The 19,661-nt window shown below is 36.4% G+C and overlaps 2 protein-coding genes across 2 annotated transcripts; both read left to right on the top strand.

Moving 5' to 3' along the window:
* Positions 1–6,156: 6,156 nt before the first annotated feature.
* Positions 6,157–9,618, top strand: LOC107820273 (translocon-associated protein subunit alpha). The gene is made up of 8 exons (XM_016646533.2): positions 6,157–6,427; positions 7,375–7,539; positions 7,653–7,703; positions 7,795–7,883; positions 8,516–8,593; positions 8,726–8,929; positions 9,073–9,150; positions 9,290–9,618. The coding sequence occupies exons 1-8, from the start codon at positions 6,364–6,366 to the stop codon at positions 9,338–9,340; spliced, it is 780 nt and encodes a 259-aa protein (XP_016502019.1). The 5' UTR covers positions 6,157–6,363; the 3' UTR covers positions 9,341–9,618.
* A 1,246-nt stretch (positions 9,619–10,864) lies between these two features.
* LOC107820272 (proline-rich protein 2-like) lies at positions 10,865–12,717 on the top strand. The gene is made up of 2 exons (XM_016646532.2): positions 10,865–11,145; positions 11,754–12,717. Exons 1-2 carry the CDS (start codon positions 10,977–10,979, stop codon positions 12,464–12,466), a joined length of 882 nt encoding a protein of 293 aa, XP_016502018.2. The 5' UTR covers positions 10,865–10,976; the 3' UTR covers positions 12,467–12,717.
* The last annotated feature ends 6,944 nt before the right edge of the window (positions 12,718–19,661 follow it).

The following is a 19,661-nucleotide window of genomic DNA, read 5'->3' as shown; positions in this document are numbered from 1 at the left end:
ATACAAGTAGTGTCTGAATAATATTTAATTGTGAAAAATAAATTGAAGGCTCCCGAAGAGCTTATATGCAAATTTGTCATTCATATTATATGATTGTGGTTAAAACATATATTGTAGTAAACTTGAAGTTTACTAATACAAATAACAATCATACTGAGACTACAAATGATTGAAAGAGTAAAAATCTTCATGTTTCCAAAATCATAGGGGGTAAATATGTATGGGAGAAGTTACTCGTTTTATTCTTTAATTTGTACTACATCATATATCACAGTAAACCAGAAGTTTACTAATGCAAAAGCAGCTACAATAAATTAGAAATTTACTTATACAAAAGTAGACACGGTAAATCAGAAGTTTACTAATATAAAAGTTTTTGTCATAGTTGTCACGACCCCAAACCCGAACTCGGTCGTGATGGCACCTCTCGTGAAGATAAGGCCAGCCGACACTTACCCATTTCAATTTTAAGCAATTTAAATAGTACGAATTAAGTCTGAAACATGATAAATAATCCAAAAGTAAGCAGTTAACAGTACATTTGCGGAAGATAAACCCAACATAGCCCGATACCGGAGTGTCACTAGTCATGAGCATCTAAAAATCCGGAATAAGACAAGAAAGTCTATAGAGTTCAATACAAATTTAAAACAAAGAGAAGTAAGGTAAGGGAAGAAGCTCTGGGCTGCGAACGCTGACAGCTACCTAGAGAATCTTCGGATCGGCCTGAGTTGGAAAGATCAACACTCGGTAGCGGGACCAGATGCGCCTGAATCTGCACACAGGGTGCAAGGAGTAAAGTGAGTACTCCAGCTCAGTGAGTAATAATCATAAATAAAGACTGAAAGCATAAAATCATGTAATGCACATTAGAGGATATAATGAAGCAGTAAAACAGGTAAGAACAATGATTCAATAAAGATATGTAAAATCGTATAACTTCAGTTTAAACTCCAAGAGATGCCCATTCAATAATTAAACAGGTAAATGACAGGCAAATAAGATATATAAGCACATAAAGGATTGCCCCTTGAGCATAATGTCAACCATACCAGCCCCTCGGGTTATATCTCACATCACAATAGGTACCCCGCGCTCACTGGGGGTGTGCAGACTCTTGGAGGGGCCCCTTATGGCCCAAGCGCAATATCAAGCCACCTCGTGGCAAAATCACTAGGCCCTCGGCCTCATATCAACAAGCCATCTCGTGGCATATAAATCTTAGGCCATCGGTCTCATAATCATAGTCAATGTTTCCACACAGCATAGGCCCTTGGCCTTACTCAGTCAAAATTCTCACAAGCCACTCGGGCAATAATAAAACATAATTCTCAGCCCAAAATATCATTTAAAAGATCATTTAAGTGTTAAAACAGAGTAAACATGGCTGAGTTATGAGAACAGTGGAATATAGCATGACTGAGTTCAAGTATAAAATCAAAACAGTGAGAAAATATCAATAAAAATCCTCTAAGGGTTCAAATAGTTGGCAAGAAGCCCAAATATTGCGTTCATCCCAAAACATGATGATAACAAATAGTTTTCAGTCAAATACGCAGTAAAATAGTCATTCGAGACGGACTAAGTCACAATCCCCAACAGTACACGACCCTACGCTCGTCATCAAGCGTGTACGTCACCTCAATATAGCACAACGATGTTCAAATCCGGGGTTTCATACCCTCAGAACATCATTTACAATCATTACTCACCTCAATCTGGTCTAAATCTAGCCTGCGATGCCTTTGCCTCTCGAATCGGCCTCCACTCGTGTCGAATCTAACCAAAAGCAAAATCACAGCGTCAAAATATGCTAAGAGAACGAAGCCCAAGCGAAAATAATTAAGTTACAACATAAATCCCGAAATTACCAAAACCCGACCCCTGGGCCCACATCTCGAAATTCGATAATTTTTACATCAATAGATTTCTTATCTCCCCACGAGTTTATACAAATCAAAAGTTCTGAAATCCGACCTCAAATGGTCCTCCAAATCCTCAATCAAAGGTCCAAGTTTTCAAGCCCTAGTTTCCCCAAACTTTGATCCTTAAATTCCATTAATTACAAGCCTAATCTGTGAAATAATACCATAGAAATGAGTTTTAGGTCCAAAATCCTTACCTAAATGAAATTCCTTTGAAATCCTTCTTCAAAATCGTCCAAAAAGCTCCAAAGCCGACTTAAAAATGGTGGAATAGCTCAAAAATCGTGAAGGAAATAATTTATACTTTCTGGCCCAGGCATCTTTGCATCTGCGCTCAATCCACCGCATCTTCGGTACCGCATTTGTGAACCGCTTCTGTGGTTCTTTACTTAACCGGCCAAAATCACATCTGCGAAGAACATTCCGCACCTGCGCCTTCGCAGGTGCGGTCCCACAACCGCATCTGCGGTTCCTGCCCTTTCTAGCCATTTTCCGCTTCTGCGGTCCCTTTCATCGCTTCTGCGACACCGCACATGCGGTCCCCAATCCGCAGGTGCGAAAATACCAGAAGCAGAAAAATCTGCAGCTCACCACAATCCCAAACTTCTCCGTCAACCATCCGAAATTACCTCGAGGCCCCCGGGACCTTAACCAAAAGAACAAACATAACCATAACCTTATTCAAACTTGTACTAATCTTCAAAACACCTCAAACAACATCAAATCAACCAAAACACATCGGGTTCAAGCCTAAGTTTTTAAAATTTTCCGAATTACGCTTTCGATCAAAAACTTAACCAAACCACGTCCGAATGACCTGAAATTTTGCACACACATCCCAAATGATACAACGGAACTACTGCAATTCTCGGAATTCCATTCCAACCCCTATATCAAAATCTTACCTCTCAACCGGAAAACGCAAAAAATCCAATTTCGCCAATTCAAGCCTAAATCTACTCCAAACCTCCAAAACTCATTCCGATCACGCTCCTAAGTCCCAAATCACCTCCCAAAGCTATCCGAACCATCGAAACTCACATCCGAGCCCTCTAACTCATAAATCAACATCTAGATGACTTTTTCAACTTAAGCTTCCTCAAAAGAGACTAAGTGCCTCAAACCTTACCAAATCCTTTCCGAACCCGAGGCAACCAACCCGATCACATATAGAACCGATAGACAAAGCAATAAGAATCATAAATGGGGAAAATGGAGCGATAACTCATGATACGACTAGCCGGGTCGTCACAATAGTAAACTAGAAGTTTACTAAGAGATAACACATTCCATGATAAACTTGAAGTTTTCATTTGCCATTTTAAATGAGCTATTTGAGAATTTAGATAAGCATATACTGAAGAACTAGAAGATTCTCCTGTGTTGCTTGCTCTCATAATAAATTGATTATACCAATTAAAGTTGGGACTAAAACCCCTGATTCTAAAATATATAAAAGGTGAATATGGGCTCATTCACCTAGCATGTGAACCACTTGTAGATGCATATATGAGACGGTTACATGTATGTTTATTGTCAACATGTAGTTTGGCATTTGAGATTGTTTTTCTCAATTAAGAGCATAACTTTTAGATTATGAAATCAAGACAGTTCATCTTGATAATGTTGGTTTATATCCAAGCTAGTTTAGTATTGAATACCTCCTACTAATTGCTAAACTATTGCTTATGAAAACAAAGTTTCATGTCTTGGTCTAAGATATTCTAAATTGCATACAACAGCACTTGTATGCATCGTACCAACAATATATGATAAAGTCCTCCCCTCAAATTTGGTTTAGGATTAGAAATCAAATATTTTTACTACCTTTTAATGTATGATATATGATTAATTTCTCTACCACAATACACAAAGATATGTTTCCCCAAGAAGATTGGGGATATATGCTAGTTTTTCTAACATTTGGGAGATGAAATAAACAACTAAAAAATATGCTATATGAATCGAATTATCATTAATATGATCCTCACTTAGAAGATAATTCAAGTCAAATGCCAGAAGCATTTGTTGATCCAAAATTTAATATCATATTTCAGTTGCAAATGCTCCTATTAAAATTAAAGTCCCTAAAGGATAGAGTTTACTGTACGCATGAAGCGTGGTAGACCAATCGGTTTCAAAGATAACAATCCTTGAAAAATGGTAGGAGCTAATGATCAAAATGATCATAATGAGGAGGAAATAAGCTCTAGAAGAGCCTACGACATAACATTTCATGAAACTCCCAAGTACCTGAAAATAAAGAAAGTGATGAGATCTCAACAAGTTATATCGCTTAGGAACTGATAAAAAATGATCGTCGACGATATATTTGATACAATATAGTGCACAATATTGTAAAAGATTGTGAGGATCGAACAAGCAATCCAGACACTTGAAGATGTCATACCATTTAGATACAAGTCATAATATATATGACTTATTTGATTAAATCTATATGAAGATCCTTGAAGGATTTAAAATGTCAAAAGCATATAATTCAAAGTCTTGAGAAATGTACTCGATCAAATTATAAAGATCTTTGTATGGTCTAAAGTATTCTGGGCACATGTGGTATAATCGCCTCAGTGAATATTTACTGAAAGAAGGTTATACTTGTTGTTTATATTGATGACATAAATCTTGTTGGAACTCCAAAAGAGCTCCAAAAGGCAATTGAATATCTTAAGAAAGAATTTGAGATGAAAGATCTTGGAAAGACAAAACTTTGTCTTGGTCTACAAATTCAATATTTAGCAAACGGAATCTTTATCCATCAATCTGCCTATACAGAAAGGGTCTTAAAAAGCTTTTACATGGATAAAGTACACCAATGGTTGTTCGATCACTTGAAGTGAATAAGGATCCGTTCCGACTTCCAGAAGAGGATGAGGAACTCCTTGGTCCTGGAATACTCTATTTCGTGCAATGGATGCACTTATGTATATTGCCAATGCTAACAAAGGTGGTGCAGATCGTATTGGTTAAGCAGATGCAGGTTATTTATCTGATCCCCATAAAGCTCGATTTCAAATCGGATATATGTTTACATGTGGAGGTACTGTCATATCATGGCGCTCCACAAAGCAATCTATTATTACTGCTTCTTCAAATCATGCTGAGATAATAGCTATTCATGAAGCAAGTAGGGAATGTGTATGGTTGAGATCAATGATTCATTTTATTCAAGAAAAATGTGGGTTGGATAAAAGATCCATAATTTTATACGAAGACAATGTTGCACGCATAGCCCAATTGAAGGGAAGATTTATAAAAGGAGATAGAACAAAGCACATTTCACCAAAATTATTCTAGACACATGATCTTCAGAAAAATGGTGACATTATTGTGCAACAAATCCGTTCAAGTGAAAATCAAGCAAATTTGTTCACTAAATCTTTGTCAACTTCAACTTTTGAGAAGATGGTATATAAGATTGGAATGCAGATACTCAAATATTTGAAACAAGGTTTTCATCAAGGGGAGTGAAATACGCGGTGTACTCTTTTTCCCTTACTAAGATTTTTCCCATAGGGTTTTTCTCGCAAGGTTTTTAATGAGGCAGCCAGAAATGCGTATTACTAAATATGTGTACTCTTTTTCCTTCACTAGGATTTTTCTCACTGGGTTTTTCCTAGTAAGGTTTTAACGAGGCACAATATCTTTAAATAAACATCCAAGGGGGAGTGTTATGAAACTATTATATTGTGGATGTCCATTTATTACTCTGCTATAGATAATCTTCCTGAAGAAGATTATCCATTTAGTACTCCATTGAAGTTTATCTACAAGCAGCTGATGCAGGCAGGTTGCAAGCAACTCAATGAAATGATTTGCAGCAGATTCTTATTAAACAGGCAGGTTGTAAGCAGCTCATGCAGACAGCTTACAGGCAGCTCAAGAAAGGGCCCGCAGCTGCTTCCTGAAAAGCCTTGCGGCTGCTTCTTGAAAGCCTCGTAGCTGTTTCCTTTTTTCTATAAATAGAGGAGTTTTCAGTTCATTATGTACTTCAATTCAACTTTAAATTGATATATTATTCAATTTAAAGTTGAATAATATATCAATATCTCTCTCCTTATACTTGTCTTCGGTTTATTTACTTCACGGCCTTTATTTTATAACACTATCAAATTTGCTGATTTTTTGTTTTTCTAAATGAGAAAATATATTAAGCACGTCGCATAAATTTTATACGAGTACTATTAATCAAATAAAGCCTAAAAAAATAAGTGGAATCGTGAAATTGGGCCCCGCGTATTGGCTCGAGTTTTCTTTGGATATTCCTCTGTTTCCAAACACAAAAGGAGGTTCGGTTTCACTTCCTATGCCGTAAAAAGACAAAAAAAAACACTGCTCCTGCTCCTGCTTCTGCTGCTGGGCGTTTCTTCTCAGCTCAGCTCTACATTTCTGTTAATTCGTCTCTGTTCGAATTCATAAAATGACAATTAGGGTTTTCTGGATCCTCTTAGCTCTCCTTCTCTTTTCTTCACCATTTCTTCAAGGTTCGTTTCTCAGATCCAGATCTCTCTTTCCTTATTTATACAATTGTTCCTACATGCAAATGCTCGTGCAACAGGATAATTACCGTGTTTTTCTAGCTTTATTTAGTAATCTTTTGTGCGATCTTGTAAATTGAGATTCAATCGGATACAATCGAAATTTCTTTTATCTCCTCAAAGTTGTGTGTGTGTGTGGGATGTGATTTGTCTTTAATGAGTAATTCTGCCTCTTATTGAAGATTACTGAAAATAATCTCAGCAGAATAGTGTTCGGGAATAATAAGTAGAATTCGAATTGTGTTCTGGGTGGCAATAGTGTAATTTGGTAGTTAAATTAAATGTCTTCGACTTGGTAATCTTTTGTTATAATCTCATTTGATATAATGACATGGAAAAGAACTGTTGATCCATGCATCGATCCTACCTAATGTTAGGGGCGTATGCTGCGTAGTATAAGCTACGGGTTCAGCTAAACCCAATTGCTTTGATGCAGACCTTTTATATGTGTTAAGAAATTTATTAAATATGTAGAAATATTAAATTTTGAACCCAGTAACTCATTAGTTGTTCAGTGGCATCCTACTGATCCCGTAAAGCTCAAATCTTGGATCCACCTCTGCCTAATACAGCAATAAGTAGTTCATTTACTCTTTTTGTTTTATGAGAAAGGTAAAGTATAGTAGTTCAATTACTTGATTTTCAGGATTCAGCTAGTTCTTCGTGATATTTGCATAACTTATTATCTTCTAGGCTTTTGGGCCCGACTTGCGCGGAATGGTTACAGGGGTTTTGTGTAGCCGACCACAACTTTCTTTGGGATCTTTGCGCTATTGATGTTTATTGGGCTGTTTGCTGTTTGGGTTGATTATTAAGGAGTTTCTGTTCAGATTTCGAACTATTATTTCCTGAATTTCATTTTGGTTTTATATGGTGTTGATTTTACTCCATAGTTGCTAGATGCCAATCGGACCCTGAAACGGAAGTGGTTGAAGGCAGTGGAGAAGGAGGGGATCTTGGAATTGTTGGTGATGATGTGCAAGATTTTGGCAGTGACAGTTTTAGTCCGGCACCTGGGATTGAGACAATTTGTGTTTTCCCTAAAAACCCATCCAAGTGTAAGTAATTTCGATTCTGCTTTGCATCTTTATTGTTGGTTCCTTGTTTTGCTTAAATGTTTAGTAACTGTTTTTGAATTGCATCTCTAAATCACGTTTCTTCTTTTCCGCAGCGGTGGCAGCTGGTGAGGAAAGTGAGCTGTTAGTTGGAATGAAAAATGACGGTAATTTTATGTGCTTTGGTGTATTTTCTCCTCCCCCTTCAAGTTCTTAATTTTCAGTGATTAATTTCCCAAATTTGGGTGCCTAAAACAGGGGATTCTAGTCTGAATATCATTGCAATCCAAGCCAGTGTTCACCTTCCTTTTGATCACCGTTATTTGGTTCAAAATCTGTCCGTACAGGTAATTGTTTGGCTTATTTTCTTTTTTAGAAATTAGGCTGCACTCTCCTCCTTCCATAAGATTTGTGATTTATTATGCCCTTTAAGCTGAAAAGAGCTTTCTATCTCAAATTTATTTACCTGTTATTTTGGTTCTTTAAGCTGGAATTTACATATTCTCATATTCACTTAGTTCTGAATTCTTCTGGTAATTTTCAATCTTATTTGAGGTCTCTTCACGTGAACTTTTAACCTTTAGGTTAGTAGCTGTTTAGCTTCCAGTTGAACCAAGAAAACATTTGCATGCACAAGGCATACAGAACTTATTCTTCTTAGAAATGAAACATATGTTTTTTCTCATTTTATATTAACTTCCACATAGCATGAAGCTCATATATATCCACATCACTGATCCTAGGATATAATTTTAGATTTAATGGTAAGAAAAAGATATCATTTTAAGATTGCTTTGAAGTAAAGTAAAAAATTTATTTGTGACAAGGGCGTGATTATTCTCTATGGGATGAAAATACTTTGGTGATCTTTCATTGTTAATTAGGAGTTCCTATTGAAATGAGGCTTCCATGTTCATGCTATTATACTGTGATTTGGGTTAGGGACTTGGCTAATTCTGTATCTTGGTCCATTTCCTAGGCTTTTAACAATGCAACAGTTCCACCTTCAGCCCAGGCAACTTTTCCATATATATTTGCTGTCAGCAAATTTATGCAGGTTGGTTGTCTTCCAAGCATTTGTACTGCTTTTATCTTTTGTTATCTGCTTATTTTTATACTTTATTTGCTTGCACTTGAATGCCGCCGTTGGTTTCCTAGGCTGAATAACTTTTCTTTCTTAATGTTGCAGCCTGGAAGTTTTGATCTAGTTGGCACTATTGTTTATGAGATAGACCAGAACCCTTATCAGAGTACATTCTACAACGGTACTATTGAAGTGACTGAGCCTGGTGGTCTTCTCAGTGTTGAGTCTGTTTTCTTGTTCTGTCTTGGAATTGCCCTCCTTGGCCTTCTTGGATTCTGGATACGTGGTCAGATACAAAATCTCTCAAAGGTGATTACATATGCTCTTTGTATGCACCTTGCAAAAGCAGAAGAATATTTGTTAGTGCATCAGAAATCCTGGGTGTTTTGGTGCACTTCCGTTGCTCTTTTTCCCTTCTAATGCTTTCTTTTCTTTCTTGGATGTACGTACAGAAAACTAAGAGAGCACCAAAGGCAAAGGTTGAAGTTGGAACTGCAACAACAGATGCATCCATGGATGAATGGCTTGAGGTTTGTGGTTTCTCTAACTGTTGGGAGTATTTTTTAGAATATTTGGTCTTCTAGTTTTTCAGAATCACGTTAAAATGATTTCTTTATATGTCTGGACTTTGGTATGATGAGTTTTTGCCTTCTTGTGTCTTTTATGTAGGGAACTGCATATACTCAATCGCTTTCCAACAAGTCGAAGAAGAAGAAGTGAATTACTTAGGTTCTGATGTCCCAAGCAGTATGTGGAGGCTAAATTCCCAGTTAGACTGGATTTACGCACAGTTAAAAACGTGCAATAGGTTTAAGAATTAGAAGTGATAGAGCTTCTTTACTGTTGTAGCATGAGGAAAAACCTATCAGCCTTTGTCTTTTTAGTGCCAAACTGACTGGTAGTTGGAGGTGACCAAGACAATTGTCTAACATATTCTCTTTTTTCTGTTCAACAAGTTTATTATTTTCTTGGTAGATAGATTGGTCATTCTTATGGTCTTTGTTTGAGTTGTGAAGCACCTTAGCTTGTTAAAATCTTTAGCGGGAATGGAGAAAAGTCAATAAACATACTTGTCATCAAACAAGAATGTACTACTCTGGAATTAAGAATAGAAATATTATTGCCTTCTAGTTTCTACTATTATAAAATATAAGCTCGTGTTTAGGTGGTTAAAAAATCACATCATTATACAGATCATCGCAGAAGATCTACGTTGTCCTTTGACACATTTGGATTGAGTTTCTTACATTAGAACTAAGTTTCAAGTGACAATAGAGGTGGGCTTGTCCTGTAATGTTATTATTATACATTGGTCCGTATATTGCTGCATGTGGGAGATGAAATTCAAGTAAATGCGTACATAATTAGTTGAAACATCGTTTTCAGGGCTTCAAATCGACAATGAATAAACAACTTCCTCTTCTTTTTGTGCCGTATAATTAGCCAAGATGTAAGATAAATTAGTAGTAGAAAAATCAAACACAGAACAAAAACATGTACTCACATGATAAAGTTTATGAACCCAATTCTATCTCTCTAAACGATATTTGTCAATTGATTTAGGTAAGAAGTTGATGATTGAGTCAAATCATATTGTAGTACAAGTAAAAGTATTTTATGCGCTAGTGTAAGTTTCTACATGCTGTAGAAGGGTTTACAATAAATATTTTGGTGAGTGTAAAATGCTATTAAAGCAAGAATTTAGGTTACACGCACTGACGATATAAAACTGTTTATACAATCAGGTCACTTATTAAGTAATTACACATAAATTTCTTCGTATGGCATAGTTTAAGTGCTGAGACCTTCCTCCATATAGAAAGCTCTGAGTTCAAATTCAGGCACATATTTGTCTGATGCTATCCGATTTTTCAGTTTTTCTTGAACACCTACGATGTCAATTATACTGTTACTGAAGATTGCCACAAGTAGTCAAAAGTTCACATTTAACTCCAGATTTTTTCAGGATGGACATAAATGAAAGCCGCTAAATAGGTTTATAGATAGAAAATAAACAAGGTTTGCAGTTGGATGATACCTCATTCAATGAGGATAATTGCCTTTGATCAAACAGCTATGCTATGCCACCACCCATATTAGTTGAATCTTCTTAAATTTTGCTATAATCCCTTTTCAATTATTCCAACATAAGTCAAGGTAAGGTCATGTGAGGTCCTTAACTATTTGTTGGTGTAACTCATAAAAATCTATCATTTTAAGTACTATATATATACCCTTTAATCCCTTCAGACAAACATATTCAAGGACACCAACAAAATCTCACATTTTGGCAAAGTAGAGTTAATAGTTCCCTCAGCTATTTGGCTGCCCCATTTGCCTGTTGGCATTGTGCTCAATGGGGCTTCAGTCACTTTGTGGCAGAGTCCTTTTGGGATTCTCTGTCTCTTTATTGCTGTTTGCTGTGACTTTCTGCTATGCTGTTGACAAGACAATCCAGGTTGTTGGAACTGGGGAATGTGCTGATTGCAAAGAGAGTAACATAAAGACCACTCATGCCTTTTCAGGTATGCACTTTTATGTTTTTATCTTGATTTTGCATAACATTTTTCAGAAGCTTAATGGCTATAACCATATATAGCATATGTGCCATAATCAGAGCAGTGAGTGCATTCGCATTGCTGTTTTGAGGCTCGCGTTGTATACACAATTCAATAAAAGCACAGTCGGTATACTAAGCTCCCATTGTAGCGGTCCGGAAAGGATCACTACAACATGCATTGGGTCTGTTGTGCATAGTCTTACCTTGCATGTCTGCAAGAGGTTGTTTCCACTGCTTGAACCTGTAACCTGTTGTCACATGACAGCAACTCTTACAATTGCATCAAAGCTCCCGCTATATGCGGAGGTTCAGGGAAGAGTCAGACCATATTATGTCTATTATACATAGGCTTAACTTGCATGTTTGCAAGAGGTCGTTTCCACAACTTTAATCTATGATAAGTAACTCTACCGTTGCGTCAAAGCTCCTCTTTAATTGAACAATTTTGAAAAGATGTACATTAATAAAAAAATTGCACCCACTGTCACTAGTATATTAATGGATGAGTAGTCTTCCATGTTCATCCTTTAAAATTCAAGAAATGCTTCTAGTTATAACAACTTTTGCTTTCAGGGCTTCGTGTAACCATCGACTGCAAGGTTGAAAATGGAGAAATCAAAACAAAAGGAGAAGGAAAACTTGACAAAGATGGCAAATTCACGGTCTCACTTCCACAAGAGATGGTAAAAGACGGCAAATTAAAAGAAGATTGCTATGCCCAACTCCATAGTGCATATGCTGCACCATGTCCAGCACACAATGGCATAGACAGGTCCAAGATTGTAGTCATCAAATCTGAAAATGATGAAAAACATACATTAAAACCAGCTGGAAATCTAAAGTTCTCTACAGCCTTGTGCACTTCTGCTATCTTATGGCCACACTATAAATATCCACCATTGCCAAAGTTACCACCTTTTCCCAAGATTCATTCTTGGAAAAAGAAACATTTCCCTAAGATGTATTTACCTCTACCCCCTATTCATAATAAACCTTTCCCTCCCATTTACAAGAAGCCAAATCCTCCTTCAATTCCTATCTATAAACCAAAACCAAAGGCACAAGTAGTGAAGCCTCCTTCAGTTCCAATTTACAAACCAGTAAAGCCTCTGCCTCCACCTGTTCCAATATACAAACCAATTCCACCATTCTATAAAAAACCATGCCCACCCCTATTTCCTAAAATCCATATTCATCCCAAGCTTCCTCCTTTCCCTAAGATTCCTCCAAAATATTTCCACCACCCATTGTTCCCACTACGGCCTCCTTCTATTCCTCACCCATAGGAGGGTGGCTTTAAAATATTTCCTCTTCAGTGAGCAGGCGTAAGCGGATTCAAGATTTCAAGATAGTAGGTGCAACTCTTAATATATATGCTTATTTTCAAGTTGTTCAATAAATTTTCTATATAAATATTCGAGTTCGAAGCAGCAGACGCATGTGCACCATGCATATATGTCGAACTAGCCTCAAGCATGTAGGGTTGTAACCATTTTCATGTTGAAACATTAAAATAGTTAAGTGTTAGTTAGTTGTATTTGTAAAATAATTCTGGAAATATAAATGAACATAAATAGAAGTGAACAACGAAATAGCAGAAAATTAATTCGAGCCCACGGAATTCACAGTATTTCCTTAAGGAATTTATTCCCCTTCTAGTACCCAAGGTTATGGATTATTTCCTCCCATGATAGAACGAATTACACACTGGTGTAGTGGTACTTCAAACCCCAGTGTTTCAGCGAACACAAAGTTCGATAGCAAATCACACTTACTATTGCTTTGTCTGATGCTAAAAGTATGCAGAAGAAGGGGGAGAAACTCAAAAAATCGTAGTGAAATTTTGAGCAGAATAGTGTTGTATTTATAACCAAAGTTGGGCTGAAATCTGAAGAGGTGCAACTCTTCAGAATGGTTGTTTCTGCAAAAACGGCCACAGCATAAATGTCATTACATAAATGGCTAATTACTCAACAATAAAGAGGGAAAATTGAAGAGGGTAGTTAATTTTCCGTTACCAAAATAGAAAAGCGGATTGGATTTAATATTAATATTTAATATTAATATTCTGTTATTAAAACAAATATTTAATAACATTTTTGTTAATATTTTACTATTAATAAATAAATTTGGTCCAAAAAGTTAATCAATCAATCGATCATTTGGCCAAATCCAAATGTAAATCTGAAGCCGAAGCCGAAGACGAGCGAGCGAGCGAGCGACGACGACGACGACGGCACGAGGCTTGCCTTCTTCTCAACTCTTTAAGATCTAGAAGAAGAGCAATTGTTTATATACCCATAAAAAACCTCTTCCTCTTCCAATATGGGACAATGTCCATTTACCAAAGGGGGAAACTTAAAATTTCACTCAAAAATTTCATTTCCCTCCATTTCTCATTCACCATCTTTTAAGTATTTAATATATTAATTAAATACATATAAAACCCAACAATCCTCCACATGAATAGGGAATGGCTATATCACGGAAGTATGCATGAAAAACTGTGTGATTTGCAAGTAAAGATTAATTGCATCTGGATAAGTAGGTTTCCTTTGAACTTTCCGTAGTGAACTTATGTCGGATATACTCGATCAATCGGTAGATTTGATATCTTTGAACCGTCGAACTTTGGTGTATACATAGACAACCACAAGTCACACAACCAACCCTTAACCATCTTTGGTTCTCATTGTTGTGTTCGTTTCAGCCATGAACACCTCCTGATTTCATAAGTGCGTGGAGAACTGGCCTTACAAAGTTCTCCTTGAAGCGGCAAACACTTCACACTTACATAGGTGATTCCTAAACGTGTCACCCCGTAGATACACTATTTGATATACCCCGTATCAAAACTAGAAATCATTAAAAAGCCTTGATACTTTATCTTTGGTACTGAACATTGTCTCATCACGAGAATGGACCAAAAGTTTAGTTGACAATGTTGAACCGTCATTGATGACTTTGTTTGATCTCCTTGAACCTAGATCTTGGGATCTCTAGTCTTCTAGGTAGAGTTACCGCCACTATGACTTGTTCTCGGCCACAATCCCATTCCCCTTGATGACTTCTCAACTACCTCTCTAGTTGGGCCTTTTGTAAGTGGATCCGACACATTATCACTTGACTTTACATAGTCAATCGTGATAATTCCTCTAGAGAGTAATTGTCTAACGGTTTTATGTCTTCGTCGTATATGACGAGATTTACCGTTATACATAACGCTCCCAGCCCTTCCAATTGTCGCTTGACTATCGCAATGCATGCATATTGGTGCCAACGGTTTGGGCTAAAATGGAATATCTTCCAAGAAATTCCGAAGCTATTCAGCTTCTTCACCGACTTTATCCAAGGCTATGAACTCAACCTCCATTGTAGAGCGGGCAATACAAGTTTGTTTGTATGACTTCCAAGATACTGCTCCTCCACCAATAGTGAATACATATCCACTTGTGGACTTAGAATTAGTTGAACCGGTGATCCAATTTGCATCACAGTATCCCTCTATCACTGCAGGATATTTACTGTAGTGCAAAGCAAAGCCCTGGGTATGTTCTAAATATCCCAAAACTCGTTTCATTGTCATCCAATGAGATTGGCATGGATTGCTCGTATATCGACTCAATTTACTTATAGCACAAGCTATATCTGGTCATGTACAATTCATGATGTATATTAAGCAACCTAACACACGAGCATAATCCAATTGTGATATGCTTTGACCTTTGTTCTTTGCTAATGCAAGATTCACGTCAATTGGAGTCTTTGCAACTTTAAAGCCCAAGTGCTTGAATTTTTCAAGTACTGTCTTAATATAATGATATTGTGACAATGCCAGACCTTGAGAAGTCTTTTGGATCTTAATTCCCAGAATTAAATCAGTAACTCCCAAGTTTTTCATATCAAACTTGCTAGTTAGCATATGCTTAGTAGCATTTATGTTGTCAATGTCATTACTCATTATGAGCATATCATCCACATATAAGCAAACAATGACTATGTGATTTGGAACATTTTTAATGTATACACATTTATCACATTCATTTATCTTAAATCCATTTGACAACATTGTTTGGTCAAATTTCGCATGCCATTGTTTGGGTGTTTGTTTTAATCCGTAAAGGGGCTTAACAAGTCTACAGACCTTCTTTTCTTTACCTGGAACCACAAACTCTTCAGGTTGTTCCATATAGATTTCTTCCTCCAACTCTCCATTTAAGAAGGCCGTCTTTACATCCATTTGATGAATTTCAAGACCATAAACTGCAGCTAACGCTACTAACATTCGTATGGACGTAATTCTTGTAACTGGAGAGTATGTATAAAAATAGTCAAGACCTTCTCGTTGTCTATACCCTTTGACCACAAGTCTTGCCTTAGATTTGTCAATAGTACCATCATCTTTCATTTTCCTCTTAAAGATCCATTTAGAACCCAACGGTTTATTTCCATGAGGAAGATCAACCAATTCCCATGTATGGTTGTTCAATATGGATTTTATTTCACTATTGACTGCCTTTTTCCATAACAATGATTCCGAAGAAAACATAGCTTTTTAAAATGTTTGAGGCTCATTTTCCAATAAGAAAGTCACAAAATCTGGTCCAAATGAAGTAGACGTTCTTTGAAATTTACTATGTCTTGGATCCTCCTGGTTAAGTGTACTTTCTTTTGTTTCTTCCCGAGGTCGTTTAGATTCTTCACCAATTGAATCACATTCCTTTTTATACGGATATATATTTTCAAAGAACTCAGCATTATCTGATTATATAACCGTATTATTATGAATGTCAGAATTTTCTGATTTATGAACCAGAAATCGATATGTTTTACTATTAGTCGCATATCCTATGAAAACACAATCAACGGTTTTCGGTCCTATTTTTACCCTTTTGGGTTTAGGAACTTGCACTTTTTCCAAATAACCCCACACTTTAAAATAATTCAAGTTGGGCTTCCTTCCTTTCCATTTTTCATATGAAATGGATTGTGTTTTGCTATGGGGTACTCAATTTAGTATTCGGCTAGCCGTAAGAATGGCTTCACCCCACAAGTTCTGTGGCAAACCAGAACTTATCAATAATGTGTTCATCATCTCCTTTAATGAACGATTCTTTCTTTCTGCAATCCCATTGGATTGGGGCGTGTAAGGGACCGTTGTTTGATGAATAATTCCATATTCTAAACATATTTGTTCAAAAGGAGATTCATATTCACCACCCCTATCACTTCTTATCATTTTTATTTTCTTGTTAAGTTGCGTTTCAACTTCATTTTTGTATTGATTGAATGCGTCTATTCCTTCATCTTTACTATTAAGTAAGTAAACATAGCAATATCGAGTACTATCGTCAATAAAACTTATGAAATACTTCTTTCCACCGCGAGATGATATTGACTTCATATCACAAATATCTGTGTGAATTAAGTCTAAAGGATTTGAATTCCTTTCAACTGACTTATAAGGATGCTTAACATACTTAGATTCCACACATACTTGACATTTTGATTTGTCACATTCAAACTTAGGCAATACTTCCAAATTAATCATTTTCCGCAAGGTTTTATAATTAACATGACCCATACGTATATGCCATAATTCATTTGACTCAAGTAAGTAAGACGAAGCTGAAATTTTATTATTATTTTCAACAATCATTACATTCAGCTTGAAAAGGCCCTCAATGAGGTAACCTTTTCCTACAAACATTTCATTCTTACTTATTACAACCTTATCGGAAACAAAAACACATTTAAAACCATTCTTAACAAGAAGTTCAGTAGAGACTAAATTCTTCCTAATCTCGGGAATATGAAGGACGTTGTTCAAAGTCACCACTTATCTGGAAGTCATTTTGAGAAATATCTTCCCACATTCTTCAATCTTGGCCTTTGCAACATTTTCCATAGAAATCGTCTCATCAGGTCCAACAGGAGCATAAGTAGCAAAAGTTTCTTTAACAGCACAAACATGGAGAGTGGCTCCAGAATCAATCCACCACTCTTTAGGATTGCCCACCAAGTTGCATTCGGAAAGCATGACACATAAGTCTACAACATCATCATGCTTTTCAGCCATGTTTGCTTGACCCTTCTTCTTGTCTTTTTTCGGAGCACGACATTCCGTAGATTTGTGTCCAGTTTTTCTACAATTGTAGCAGTTTCCACTGAACCGCTTCTTGCTTGGGTTGTATTTCGGTCCATAAGCCTTCTTCCTCTTTTTGTTCTCTTCAACAATATTTGCTCCCATTATTGTTGAGTTTCCACGGCCTCTCTTTTCAGCAGTTTTGTTGTCCTCTTCGATTCTCAACCGAACAATGAGATCTTCAAGGGACATCTCCTTGTGTTTATGTTTCAAGTAGTTTTTGAAGTCCTTCCACAAAGGAGGCAACTTCTCAATCATCGCTGCTACTTGGAATGCTTCATTGACGACAAGACTTTCAATGAAATTTCTGTTAGTAAAAATACTAAGATTACTACTTTCAACATCAATATTAATTTGATTTATACCTTTAGCAAGGAGATCGTGAATAATCACTTGCAATTCCTGGACTTGGGTAATAATAGACTTGCTATCTACCATTTTATAGTCCAAAAACATTGCAGCAACAAACTCTTTCAACCCGGCATCTTCGGTTTTGTATTTCTTTTCAAGCGCAATCCACAATTCTTTTGACGTTTCCACGCTACTATAGACGTTATACAAAGCATCCTCCAGCTCGCTTAGAATATAATTCTTGCACAAAAAATCTGAATGCTTCCACGCCTCAATCACGAGAGAGCGTTCAGTTTCTGGAGTTTCATCGGAAAACACATGAATATCTTCCTTGATGAACTTCTGGAGACTTAGAGTAGTCAAATAGAAGAACATCTTTTGCTGCCAGCGCTTGAAATCAATCCCGAAAATTTTTCCGGATTTCTCCATCGGTGCCAATGCTGCCGGTGTTGTTCGGCTCGTTGAGGCATTGGCAGTCACCATCGGAACAACTTGGTTTCCGTTATCATTAGTCATTTCTGTAAAAGAATGACACAAACTTTAAAATCACGTAGATTTTAATCTCCAATTGAGTATAAAATCACAAAGGTTTTACTCTCCAGAAACAGTGAGTACAAATACAGAAAATAGTTAAATTCCTTAAGCTTGTTAGTTTATTGTATTTGTAAAATAATTCTGGAAATATAAATGAACATAAACAGAAGTGAACAACGAAATAATAGAAAATCAATTCGAGCCCGCTGAATTCACAGTGTTTCCTTAAGGAATTTAATCCCCTTGATGATGATTTCATTACTTGAATACTTTATTTGGATGATTGTGGTAAGAATAAGATACTTTTTAGTTAATTTAACATGAATACTTCATTTGGATATTTATTTTTGTAAGAAGAAGAAATATCTTAACTTATAGGCTCAAAATCAAAAATCCAAAATATCCAAACCAATTCATCTGAATCCGAACTTAAAAAATCCAATCCAATCCGAGCTTATTTGGATTGGATTTGAATTGTCATTTCTTCAATCAAAAAACAGAAAATCCAAACTGAAATTTTTATATCTAATCTGAACTGCCTGAATGCCCACCGCTAATATAACCTGTATTTGCCTAGTGAAACGATATGAGTTGAGCTGGAAGAAAGATGTGAGTATTCATATACCTTAACTTTATTTGGAAATGAGGTATAGTTGTTGTTGCTATTGTAAATTCAACTTCTAAAAACAAAAGTGTCCGGGGAATGTCAGACTATGTATGAATTGATAGTTTTTATTTTCTAATAGTAAATTCAATTTTTTTGGCTGAGGGTTTATCGGAAACAACCTTTCTACCTTCACAATGAAGAGGTAAGGTCTACGTGCACACTATCCTCCCCAGACCCTACCTGTAGGGTTACACTGGATTTTGTTATTGTTATTGTTATTGTTGTAAATTCTATTTTCTTTTTTCAAAACTACAATTATTATTATCAAAAAAAAATCTATATACCATACCAATAGACTGTCCAAATTGGTTTTCCTACTGTGCCTAACTCAGCAATAATAAGTCCAGTACTTTCTCATAGGTGGGATATAATTTATGAGAAAGTAAAATATACACAACCTTATTCTGACCCTAAAAGGGCAGAGATACTATTTTCGATATAACCTTGGCTCTACTTGCCTATCTCCAAAAAGAGGAAAAAAAGTTTAAACTACAAAATGAAACAAAAGCTGTCCCGGTTCCAATGGACTTGGGCTTTTGTGGACCACAAAATGGGCCGAAGTCAGTCGAAACATCGAAATTCTCTCCACTAACTGGTCCCACAGCATCAGAAACGCATATACCACGTGATCCATATGCTAAACTAACTGCGGTAAAATGTTAAACTAACCACGGTCAAATTCACACTTCATGCTGCTGACACCTGTCGTGATAAACGGTTAAGATCATCTCTTTAACAAATTATCCGCTTTGCAATTTCCTATATAAACTCCTTTTAGCTTAAT

The sequence above is a fragment of the Nicotiana tabacum genome, chromosome 5 (assembly GCF_000715075.1).
Source record: "Nicotiana tabacum cultivar K326 chromosome 5, ASM71507v2, whole genome shotgun sequence".
Taxonomy (NCBI): Eukaryota; Viridiplantae; Streptophyta; class Magnoliopsida; order Solanales; family Solanaceae; genus Nicotiana; species Nicotiana tabacum.
This window is presented reverse-complemented; position numbering and strand designations above follow the sequence as displayed.